At 41.1% G+C, this 13420-nt stretch overlaps 1 protein-coding gene across 1 annotated transcript; it reads left to right on the top strand.

Moving 5' to 3' along the window:
• Positions 1-10170: 10170 nt before the first annotated feature.
• On the top strand, positions 10171-12728 carry FSST1_010957 (C2H2-type zinc finger protein; the record flags this gene model as incomplete). Its single annotated transcript, XM_083234042.1, has 3 exons — positions 10171-10324; positions 10417-12538; positions 12590-12728. 3 exons carry the CDS (start codon positions 10171-10173, stop codon positions 12726-12728), a joined length of 2415 nt encoding a protein of 804 aa, XP_083080653.1.
• Positions 12729-13420: the final 692 nt, after the last annotated feature.

Genomic DNA, 13420 nt, shown 5'->3' with positions numbered 1-13420 from the left:
AGTCGCGAGTCGCGGGAAGTTGCAGGCCTTGCTGTGGGAGGCAGAACACGGAGTAGAGTAGAGAGGGCCAAGAATCCAGGGGGGGGGGTTGCTTAGATGGGTGAGCGCGCGCTGGGACCAGGCTCGATGCGAGTGGACGGCGAGGGGCTGACAGGAGAAGGAGTGAGGACAAGGAGGAGAGCGGCGACAGGCGGTTTGACTGAAACGATGCTAAGTCAGAATGGACATACAAAGCAGAGCAGAGCAGAAGGGCCAATTTGGGCAAAGGATAAAGAAAGTACTGCGTTTGTAAAAAGACGGTATAGAAAGAAGACAGACAGCCAGAAAAAGAGGTCACAGCGGGCAACTAACTGGGTAGAGAGGTAACGTTTAAGTGGCAGCAGGCGACCTATCTACTACATATAGCCTGGCGCAAATAGCTCTGTACCTTGGTATTAATGGATCGGTGTCCCATCGACAACCTCTGTTGGCAGCAGATAATTTCCAGGCAGTGGAGTTTTATTTATTCAAGTAATCGAGAAGGAAAAAGACTGGACGTTAGGACCGTACTGGCTAACAAACTGGCTGGTTGATTAATTGAGTGTTGATGTGGGAGTAGTTGAACAGGCTAATCAGTTAGAGCCTGATGAGGGGTCCTATTGTACTTCCTCCTCGTCTTTCCGCATTTGACATGCATCCAATCCATTCGTTCAATTACCGCGTTAGTAGTCTATGCCCTGGGGAATTCGATACATAGCAGGTCTATTATCACTCTGTTGGTTCCGTAGCTGGCAACTCTTGTCCATTCGTTCGACACATTATTAACGTTGATACCTAGGTATCTTCTGACCTTGACAGGTACGTACTGTAAGCTCGCTATTGCGTTTCTCCACTGTAAAAATCACGTCGTAGTGAAACCGTCTATGTCCCATTCGTCAACCCTTTTAGGTAACTGGTTGGGTTTCCGATTCTGCTACATGCGAAAGGAGAAACGGGGCCGGCACAGCAGAACAACCGTGTCAATTCTGCCAGCGGCTATCATACTACCTGCCCATCCTTGCGTTGTAGTGACTAGATGGGTTGGTGGGCAATTAACTTAGGGTACAATCCGGGCCAATATACACAGAACACAGCTCTAGTTGAACATTATATTGCATTGCCTTCCATAGGTAGGTAGGAGAGTGTAGCCCGGAATCACTACTACCTGCCTCCTTCAACACTTGACTAGCCCTGGCTGGACAAGAACAAGACGGAGCACGCTATTACTTCAATTACTCTACGTCTTCCCCTTCTGTGACAATACCCTTCCAGCACATGAATCGCAGCCTGCTTCAATTCAAAAGCATCGAACGTTCTCTATTGAGTTCTGACCAGGATACGTAGCAGAAGATTCATGGACACAAGATGCAATTCTCCTTGGCGCTCAAAATCTCACCCGCACGGGGCGAAGACGATCAATGAAACCTCGTGAGTGACCGGTTCCGGTTCTATTCTTGTCTGTTCTGATTCCTCTAGACCAATGATTTGAAATGGCGACGACTTAATAGTACTGATGAGCAGGTAAGTAGTATGTCATGCAGGCTGCAGGTGATGACTGCGCAAACAAGAGCCATTGTCTATTTATCATCACAGGTAGGTGGTGACTGTAAGTGACGACCTGTTTGTCCTGTAAATTATGAACCACCAAGGCCATTGCCATGAAACGGGTCATTCTTTTCAACCATTCATTCAAAGGAGAATCATGAAATGAGTCAGCGGAAAAGCGATCAAGTTGTATTTCCAAATTGGTGCCAACGGGTACTTAACGCGCACTGGTCAACAACAGCATGTCTTCTGCTTAAGGCCTTAAGCTTCAGGTAAGACGAGACGATAGCCCCTTGTCTAATCTCATCCTCATCTCCCAGTTCTCTAGTTTACAGCCAGTCTGCGCACCCACCACTGACAACGAGACTGGCGCATAAGCACGACCATTATTTTCCACGGAGTGCATCAGACGTTGGGTTCACTTCTTTCGTAAACATATAAATAAATTTAGCAGTCTCATGTTGTGCATGTATAGGGGAGTCAACACTGTCAGCTAATAAGTACATACATATACCTCGGTTGCATTCCACTGGCTTCGAATCAACAAAAGGGAATCAAGGTCATGACAGGAGCTACTGGGTAGCAGAAAAAATGGCCTCCTAAGTCTTAGGGTATAAAAATAAGTAGTCTAAGAACCATAGTGTAAAGGGCATAAAGTGACCTAATAATTCTGTGTCTTATGCTTCTAGTGGAGGAGGAGGTTAAAAAGAAAAGAGAGCCGACTTCTTCGTACTGCAACAACAACAACAGATGGAAAGGCAGTAAACATGCTCCACTTCCTATTGCCTTGATACCACGTGGAGCCTAACCTAAACTATTGCACTCTTTACTCCGGGAGACTGCCGCGGACCCGCACTCCATTATTGTCTGCTACAGGTGGATTTGTATCCAACTAGTCCAGATGTATATTGATGTATCTGCTTGTACAGTGCTCAAATTGTGCACTGTGATTTTGGAGAAGAAGTTATGCACCGCCATTTAAGGTTCCAGATGTTGCACAAGTTGCAACCACTGAATATCTTGGAGGAAGCTGCATGCCGTTATAAGCACTGCCTGTTACGTCCCGAACCGTCCCGCATCAGTCGTTAGCTGAACCAAACCGATACACAAAACGCAAACCCTACATGTACGTCCGAAAGTCTACATATTAGTCGGGACGATTCAGATTCAGCTCACTGTCTCTGGAAACAAATGCTTGGTCAAGTGCAAGCAAAACGGCAGCCCCTCCCCTCTTCTGGAAGCAATGGACTCCCCCTCCATCCTTTCCAGTAATTAACTTGAATTAATTAGAGTAATGCTATTTGTATATGCATATATTGCTATTCATATACGCAGACTTATATAATATATATATAATATCCTAAATAGGTATAATGCCTTATAATTAGCTGGATTTTTACGCTATATAGACCTAATTTCTCCTAATTTACTTTAACTTAGCCTTTTTATTAATACTAACTTAATTTCTTTAATATTATATATATAGATAATAACCTGGCTAATTTTAATAAATCTAATACTATTATAGGCACTTTTAAAGCATTTAAATTATTATTTATTACTGAAAATAATAAATTTAATATATTTATTAACTTACTTAATTATAATATCCTTAATATGCCTAAATTGCTTAAATTTCCCTTATTTAATATGCTTTTTGCATATTTATAGCTATTTTATTATAAAAATAAAATAGCCTTTATTAAAGCTAAGGCATTAATACTATAAATTATTAATAGTTAGTAAATTTATAGCTGCTATACCCTTAAATATAACTGCTAAAGTATATTAAAATTAAGCTCTATAAGTATATAGAAAAGTTAAATAAAGTAAATAAACTGCCAGTTTACTATTATAGTAAAAACCTTATAGTAAGATAATAGTATTTAGTATTATTTAATTTATAAGAGTTATTATAATTATATAAAATCCTTTAACCCCTTGGCTTATATTATATATTAATACTATATAAAGGTATAATTTATATAGCTTATTAAATATATATACCTTTAAGCTTTACTAAGATATAAAGTAAGTAATTTAATATATAATACCTTATAAAATCCCTTATATTTTTAATTAAAAGATATATATAATAACTATTAAAAAATCTACTAATAGGCTCTTAAGGGGCTAATTACTACTTAAGCTTAAATTTATAAGCTTTAATAGTATAATCTTATATATATAATTACTTATAATCTATAGGATTTAAGCTATATTAATATAATTTTCTAGACTTATCCTTAGTATAAGGCTATATAGAAAAGATTCCTTATAGTAATAAGACTTAATAATATATATAAAACTAACCAGTTTAATATATATTTTTTCTAAGTTATTAGAGTTATTAACTAGTAATTAGTTATTAATTTTAGCTTTAGCCTTATTAATAGTAAAAATGAGCCTATATTTATATAGCTTTATAAGAGGCTTAATAAGGTATATAAGAAGCTATATATTATAATACTATAGGTTATTATTATAAATAAGGAAATAGCCTTTAAGAATATATTATTAACTGTTTTTCTTACTTTTTAATAATACCTATATGTATATTATATTAATATTAATATTTATATAAAGATTTTATTTTATTAGATTAAAAAGAATAACTTAAATACTATATATTTAATACTTAATAGAGATAATAAAGCAGCTAATTTTAAGCTTAATACTGCTAAATATATAGCTAAGTATTATAGAGCTTAAAAAAAGGCTAAAAATATATTATTTCCCTTTAAGCTATTATTAATTAAATACTTGCCTAAGGGTATATATAAGGCCTAGAAATATATAATTTATATACTTAAACCTACTAGCTTCCTTATAATATAATTATAAATAAAGAAAGTATATTAATTATATTAAAATTATATCCTTTACTATATTATTAAAGAATATATACTTTAAAGAAAGTAATAAGCTATTTACTATATTAATAATTACTGTAATTTCAGCTAATAAATTAATAGCCCTATAGAGACTACTTATAAGGATATAAAAAGCTATTTCTATTTATATTTTTAAGACTTTTAATTATTTTATAAAGAAATAAAATAGCTTAAATAGTAAATATCTAATAATTTAATAATATTATAAGGCTATAAGGCTATACTTTTAAATAAGCTTTTAATAAAACTCTATATTAAAATAAAGCTATATAAAATAATAAGATAATAGTAAATATTTTCTTTTTTTTTTATATAATAAAACTATTAATAAAAAAAGGTAAGAATAATAATAAAAAAGTAAATTATTTTACCCTTAATTATCTATTTAATATATTAAGTTAACCTAAATTATAGTTATAATATTAATATTATATTATTATATTATTTAACCCTATAACTATAGCCTTATAGCTAGGTAATATATAAGGCAATTTTACTATATATATAATAAGATTATTAAGGTATTATATATTAGCCTAGCCTTATTTTAAAATCTATATAACCTTATAATAATAAAGCTAAGATATATTTTTATAGGCTAAAGACCTTTAATTAAAGATAATATAGTGCTAGCTATATTTAATTATAAGGTCTTATAATTCCTTAATATTCTTATCCTTTAGAAGGACCTATAGTAAATTTAATAGAAAAGATAATAGCTTTATATATTATATTATAAAATTAAAAGAGAGAATACCCTTATAATAAAAGAGATTATATTCTATAATATAATAAGTTAATATAAGCTATAGTTAATAGAACTAGGGGTATTTATTTAGACTATTAAAAATAAGTATAAGTAATTTAAGTAATAGCTTTCTTATATATCTAGCTATAGTAACTTAAATAGGAAACTCTATTTAAATTAAAGTCTATAGAGAAAGAAATTTATATATATAGTTAAGAGTTTAATATAAAGTTAAAATACTAAAGTAAAACCTAATACTATAGTTAATTAAATTAAATTATATAATTAGACTTCTTACTATATTATATAATTATCTTAATCCTTATATAATTATACTATTAATAATTTTAATAAAGAAGCTATCTTTATAATAATATAAGTAATCTTTTATATCTTTATTATATACTTATAAGTATAATTAAGAAAAAAGAATATAATTATAATAATATAACTATTAATATAAGGATATAATAATAATAATAGTATATTAACTAGGAATAGCTAGGGTAAATTCCTCTATACATTAGCTACTTAGTTATTAATCTTATAATATTATAAGCTTAGCTTACTTTTATTATAATTTAAGTAAATACTATAAGGCTAAGCTTTTACCTTTATATAGGCTACTTTATTTAGCAGTATACTTTATTATATAGTTATATTATCTTTCCTTTTTTATATTATAAAGTACTTTTTCTATTTATATATTTCTATTTAAGATAATAGCTTTAAAAGCCTTTAATAAGAAATCTTTATATTTTAATATAATTTATAGCTAATCTTTAACCCTAGGATTTTAAATAGCCTATTTTCCTTATTAAAGACCCTTAGATTATTAAAAACCTATATAGCTAGCCTTATAAGGTAATTAATATAAAGTAGAAAATACCTTATAAGGTATAAGCCTCTGCCTTAATTATAAAGTTAAGTATAGCTTTAATACATTTAGCTATAAAGCTAAGTAGCTAGTGACTTTTCTTATAATTAGAGATTAAATTATAAAAATTATTTACTTAAAGTTTCCCTATATAGTGAAAAATACTATAAAATAAAACTATTAAATGATAAGGTTAAAGAGGCTAGGTAAAGGCTATAGTAGCCTTAAAATAAATTCTATATATATTACTAGTATTATAATATTAAAGCCGATTTTATAGCTTTAATTAATTATATTTATAAGCTATTATAATAACCTTTTCTTATATATATAAATTTAAGTATAAAGGAAGGAAAATAAGAAATAACTTAGAGGTATAGCAGATTTCCTTTATTATACGTGACTTGCGTATACAAATAGCATTACTCATTAATTAATACTGGATCCTTTTCGGGCGCCAGTACCGTCCGACCGTTGCGGGGTACAACAGTGTTGCAGGACAAATAGGTTGCAGATCCGAAAGGGCCGGCAAGCTGAGAGGGGCTTAATTAGCGTCTCTTTCAAGTTTCCAATCTTTCCATAGCGAGATGAACCCTTCTAGCTCACGACTCGTCTCCCTGCTGCTGACAGTCGTTTTCATTCCTCTGGCGACGAGCTTTGACGCGTTGTGGATACGTGAATGAATCATCCAGAGACTATTAAAAGGAGTCACTAAGAACGAGCCTGATTTCTGGATTGTAACTATACCTGACTAAGTTCGTTGACTGAAATGTGAATGCGATGCTTCTGCCCCCCCATTGTTAGTGATCGCTCATTCTCCTGTCGATCTCGCGGGCCAGATTCATTATTCATTTCATGACAGGTTCGATGACGAATTTATACATATAGAGTACATACTGTTTGCCTCTTTTTGTGGAACATTTGCATCCTATCTCATGCCTTTCTCCTTGCATTTTGGTTTGGCATATAAATTAGTTTCCTTCACATATTAATTGGTGTCACTTCCGTCACCGTATAATCGAATGCCAGTCGATATGCTAGCATCACGGCATGACCGATAATTGTTCAAGTCCACTACGCTTTGGTATATCTGATGAAGTGAACGATAAGCCATAGGGGTGCACGGCTATTTTGGTACCTACAGATAAAACAATTTTCTAAAGCAAGGCGTGGGTATGCAACAGAATGGAGTTGGGAGACCGAAACCTTGGGCGGTCTGGGTTTTTACTCGAACAAGTGTTTCGTCGAAAATGATAAATGTCTGATGATATAAAAAGGTCCACGAAATTAAACATCTAATCATGGTGAGATTAGACTGTTCCAGAGTTGCAATTCAAGCAGCGAGCCGTGCCGATGGTTTTTTTGGATACTACACATGATGACAGAACAGGCTTGCAAGCGCGTACAGTGTATAACAGTGCATATAAACGAGATCCAACCATCCTGATGCAGGGGTTTTTCGACGCGAGGTGAACAGGAAGTCTCATCAGCTTCCCCGTGCATAGTCCGTCTCCCACTAGGACTTTGCATGCTTGACCAGGGGAGCCTCACATCAAGTGGGACGCGGAATGCAAGGCGCGCCCGCGACGACGGTCATCCTAGGCCCTGCGCCGGTGCACTGGGAACGGGATCTGTCTTTGACAGGTCGCTGTACTATGACGCTACGCCTATCTGCGCTGGTGGGATGTCCATAGGTAGGTATTAAAGATGGCGATGGTACGCACTGAGCAAGAGACACCTATATATGGCGATGCAATACTCGCAGCAGGACAGGACGCCGAGTCAGATAACAGATTCATAAACGATCAGGCCTTGCGGGTTATTTTGAGGAGTTGGCGATGATGGAGCTTTCAGGGCTTCCCCGCCTAATCGCTTCAGTCCAGCCCCAGATGATTTCATGGCCTCGCGATCACGTTCGAAAGATCTGGCTGACTGACTTGGGCTACTTGTCCAAGGCCTGGCGGCTAGGAAAGCTGCTTGCCCACCTGTCCGCCTTTGGGCCTCTCTGTTTCTGTGTTGTCGTTGGCGGCCAGCGATAATGCGTGTCTCGTACTTCGTTGCTTTTCCCTGTTGTTTGGATGATACCGCTACCAGTCTACGTTCTTGATTAGATACCTCCATCTACCCCTGCTCTTTTTTGGCTCCCATTTTCCAGCCTCCGTCCCTTGTGGCCTGTTTGCTTTTGACATGGCCCCCCCAGCTCTCATCGTTCCTGTGGGTAACAGACAGTCGACTACTGCACTCGGACCGCCAGTCTTTGCGGCGGACAGGATGGATTACGGAGTGAGTGGATATACATTCCCTGTACTTTCAGCAAGGTCTCTCGACACCGACATTGACTCCGACATTTCGTGCTCGTCACCGACTCTATCACCGTCAAATATACGATATGTCGCTCTTGACCGACGGTTTCGAAAACGGAATCGTGTCTCTGGCTGTCTCTGCGTTGGGGGCATGTAAAAAAAGAACAGTTGCTTCATTAGTATCGTATGTGGCCCCCTAAGTACATGTCATCGTGTTCATGTGGAGGCGTCCCCCTCAGAACTTACATAATTGACGGTAGCCGATAGAGCAAAAAGGCCAAGGTTTGCACCGATGCAGGAACCCAAGAAAAAGACGGTACCAAAGAGGTACGTTTATGCTTATGCTTATGCAAGTAGGTATTCTTTTGCCTCTGTCGAAGTGACAGTATACGTAGACGACCTTATGACCGGTACATGCTCCGTACCTCAGCTAAGATTGCTCCGTGCCAATTATTGTAACTCGTTAGATTGCGTGCCGGCCGTAGTGTCTCAGCCAACATCCATCAGTCAGTGCTGCTTTTAATTGACGGACGGCGTTGGCTACTGCTAGGTTCTCCTGACAGAATTTTCACTTTTGGGCTTGTTCGGCGCTCGTTCGCCTCGCTCAGAAGCTGTGGTGCTTGCTTCTTCCAGTGCTCGTCCGTAAAAGGTTAAGAGCACAACGGATGGCTTGAGGTGCCCCTCGTCGTCGCCCCTCCACCGAATTGGGCCCCGCTATTGTATCAGCAAGTGGACCAGGTAGGTGCTCACCTGGTCTACGGACATGCTCGATACGGACTGCTTAGAGGGGAGAGGCCTGGACTCACAGGGGTGTGACGGGGGGCTCACCAGCCTAGCATTGCTGGCTACGCACTGAAAGTCGCTGCCGGGCTGCATATTCCTGCATTCGTTCTCTGTTCACCCAGACTTTCTAGCGAGCTTGTCCACGCCAGTACGTAGTACATTACCCGCCAGGGAAGGTCAATGTCCATGCCATCTATGCAGCCGTGGACCTCGGGCTATGTCCTGTACAAGTTATCTAAAGATTACTAGGTAGTGGTCCATGCTTTTGTGCTATGCTAGGTTACTGTGTTGTATGTACCTATGCTGCACCGCACTGCGCTGGCATAATTTGTCCCGGCTGCTGGCCGTCCAGCCCAACCCAGCCTCAGCCAGTGACTTCTCAGCCACCCCTCTCTATCCCTCCCTCGCTCCTTCCATCTCTCCCTCGTCTGTTCCCTCTTCTTGGTTTTCCATGGATGGTTCCCCTCCTTCCTACTTTCCCTCCCCACCCAGAAAATAAGTGCCCCCCCAACTCCCGGGTCACTCTCCCCTCCGGATTTCTCCCCCCTCCCTCCCGTCCGCCCCTCTAAGTCTTCTACGTCTGCTCCCCTCGCTTTTATTCCCCTTCTTCCTACATTCCCCTCCATCATCACCAGCTCGACTCATCCCGCAACACTTTCGCCTTATCAACCAACCTGTACAAACTTTCGAAGAGGCCATTTAAAGCCTTTAACCCTATTCAACACAAGCATCTCAGCCTTTCCATGACCATCGATCAATCATATCCAATGACCATCATCACGTTCAAGATCACCACTTTCACCCTTTAAACCCCACGGGAGTCCGCGCAAGCGAAGAGCTAGCAATCGAGAGCAGGAGCGAGAGTCACAACATTCTACGAATCAGACGATATTCAACCATCGTGCTGTCAGGCCTAGCCTAATTGCCCGATTACCGATCGCAAGATTGCCGTCGTCCTCTGTCGCCATCCACGCCTAGGAAACGCGACCCGACAACGTCAAGATGCCCGGTGCAAACGTAGCAGTCCTCCCGCCTCCCGCGGCCTCGACAGCCTCTTCCCGAAAGGCCTCACTGGCACCCGAACGCAAATACAAGTGCCAGTTCTGTAACAGGGCCTTCAGCAGAAGCGAACATCGAAGTCGCCATGAACGATCACGTACGTGCACCGCCCCTTCCCAACATTTAACAGTCAACCCGCCCGCAAACCCCCCCTCTGCCAGTTTGGTGGTAAGCTAACGTCTTAAACAGACACCAAAGAGCGACCTTTCAAATGTATGAAGTGTAGAAGCACTTTTGTCCGTCGCGATCTTCTTCTCAGACATGATCGTACAGTCCACGCCAAGGATGGCGGCGTCCCACTTCACAGCGATGGCAAACGCCGGGCTGGCCCCAAAACCCGCGCTGTCGGCGCGCCTTCGAAATCATCTATCGCCATCGATACCTCCACTCTGGAGCAAATGGAATCCGGTGCCGATGCCATGTTCGATGTCGAAGCTGCAGCCATGCTTGTAGCTGATCTACATCACAAAGCCACAGCTGCGATGCGCGAAGACCACTCATACGAGGACACTTCTATGACATACTCACCTCATAACGCTTCCACCATGGAATCTACGGTGACATACCCATCCGGTGCTATTGCACTACCTCAGGTTCAGTGGGATGGTTTCATGTCTCAGTCAGTCGCTGAGCCCAAGGCACACTCCATAACCTCAAGCACGTCCGGTTCATTCGAGTCACAGCCTTCCTTCACCAGCGGAGCTACAATGCAGCCCCAGTCCAACAACCAACTGCCCCCTATCAACGGCCAAAACTGCAATGGTCTGGTTCCCGCTTTGCAGTCGATGATCAACTCGTTACCAAACTCTGCCGCCGCGCCACCATCCCCTTGGGTTTCAGAGTCCTCTAAAGCTGGTTACAAGGCTCCAGAGGTGTCGGGCGACGATGAGCGCAACGCCATCTTGGACAACATTCGCAATGCAGACAGCGAGCATGCCATTCCCGAGGGCTTCCGTCTTCCGGGCCTTGGATCATTAAATCGATACCTGTCAACATACTTCGGGCTATTCCACCACCATCTACCTTTCCTACACCCGGCCTCATTCCACCCTACCAAAGTCTCGCCCCAACTATTGCTAGCAGTCCTCAGTATTGGTGCCCTCTATGCTTTTGATCAAGAACAAGCATACATGCTCCACATCGGCTCCAAGGTCCTGGTTAACCAATTTCTTCAAAGTAAGGAGAATTTCAGCTCTCGCAAGTGTCCTTTGTGGACGATGCAGAGCAACCTGCTGAACATGATCTTTGCCAGCTGGAGCGGTGATCCCAAAGGCCTTGAATGGACGTGCTCGATCAAGAGTCTGCTCGCCAACATGGTCGCCGGTAACAGGTATGAGCTCAAGCTCCGACAGGAAGCTCGCACAGGCGCAAAGCCAACCCGCGCCGAATGGGTCGAGGATGAAGGCTGTCGCCGCACATACTATGCAGTGTACATCTTCTTTGGCCTGTTGACTCTTACTTATAACCACACACCTGCCATCAGTTTTAGCGAATTTGAAGATCTACAGCTTCCTTCTACGGAAACACTCTGGAACTTGCAGGTTGCAGACGAGGCGACGTGGCAAGAGCATCTTACAGCTTCCACGACTGTGACCTTTATGGAGGCTCACGACAACCTTTTCCAAGGCGAAACTCTTCGGTACAGTACATTTGGTACTCGTGTCATGATCAATGCTTTGTTCCTCGAGGTCTGGTATCATAAGCGAAGCCCTGAAGCACTGCAAGACGTGGTTACGGAGTACAAGCTGCGGCTGGCTCTGGAGACATGGGAGAAGTCTGTTGACATGTGCGAGACCGAAGCATTCCCAGTTCCTATCAGCGCTCCCCACAAGGGCCATCCCTTGATCTTCAACGCCAAAGCCATGTACCGTAACGCCCGTGCCCGCCTAGAGGTTGACCTCAAGGCGGTACAAGAAGCTCTGCGCTACCATGAACCCTACGAGGTTGCGGCCGCGATGACGCACGCCCGTGATCGCGTAAAGCGTTCAAGTGAGATGGTCAAGGTTATTGATGAATGCTACAATTGCCTCGAAACCGTTGTCTCCCAAGGAGTGAGGTGGATCGCCCGTGTATCGCCTACCAACTGGAGCGTGGAGCATGCGCTCTGTGGAATGGATCTCATGATTATTCTGTCTCTGTGGCTCTATCGTCTGGAACACGATGAGGAGCCTGCTACCCAGGAGGAATTGGCAATGTACAACAAAGTCCGTCAGCTTCTGGTTAAGGAAATCGATGAGAACTACATGTCCCAGCTGAGTGCAGTTGTCGCACGACTCTGGGGCTCAATCCTGGATGAAGTTGTTGTTTGGGGGTATGTATCACTTACTCGATGATCAGTGCAACTCGGCTAACCGTTTAATAGCATGACACGACTCATGGGCGATTCTTTCAAACTACACTCTCAGGCTCTCGTCGGCTATGTCGATGATCCTGAGGCTTCCTCTAATGTTTCCACCCCCTCGATGATCTCGCAGGGGGCTGATGAGGACAGCGTGTACTAAAATTAATTGGTGATGACTGAAATGACTTTTCCTATTATTTTCGCCATTAGGCTGGTTCGGGCTTTTTCTTGTCTCCTAGGCATATACCTTTTCTGGTTTTCTACGTCATGTTTAGTTTTGTTTATGGGTTAATTCGTTGCTATTTCACTCGGTCAATTCCGGCGCGAAAGGCTCGGGAGGGAGTTGGACTTGTCTATCTCCTTTGCATTTATATCTCCTTATGGTTCTCATTTCACTATCTCCTTGGCGATACCCGAGGCAGGGCGGGTAATCGCAATGTCCAGTTTTGTTTCGTTTTTGCTATTAATTGTTTCGAGTTTTGTTTGTTGATGGGTACATGGTTTTGCCTTCTGCTTTGCGTCTTTCTTTTTGCATGGTTATGAAGGGTCAAACGGCATTATTAGGGGTCAAGGAAGGGGATCGGGAATCGGTTTTCGCATTGGGCTTGCGCCCCGGGCAGAGGAAACTGGACCAGCTGCGCAATGGCAGCACGGGTTAATGACTGCGATGGCTTGTCTAGGGGGCTTGTGTCGCCTTTTACTTCCTCTGTTCTACATGCCGGGGCACCTTTATTGTCTCTTCTTTTAATATTCTTTGGTGGGATTTCCACCCACATGCAGTTTTGAATATTTGGTTTGGGTCTGCATTATTCTGCAACCTCTTCGATTCTTGGTTTCATTTATTACTTATTT

Source organism: Fusarium sambucinum, chromosome III (assembly GCF_050947815.1).
Source record: "Fusarium sambucinum isolate potato_lamoka chromosome III, whole genome shotgun sequence".
In the NCBI taxonomy this organism is placed as follows: Eukaryota; Fungi; Ascomycota; class Sordariomycetes; order Hypocreales; family Nectriaceae; genus Fusarium; species Fusarium sambucinum.
Note: the sequence above shows the minus strand (reverse complement) of the source record. Positions and strands in the feature narration are given on the sequence as shown.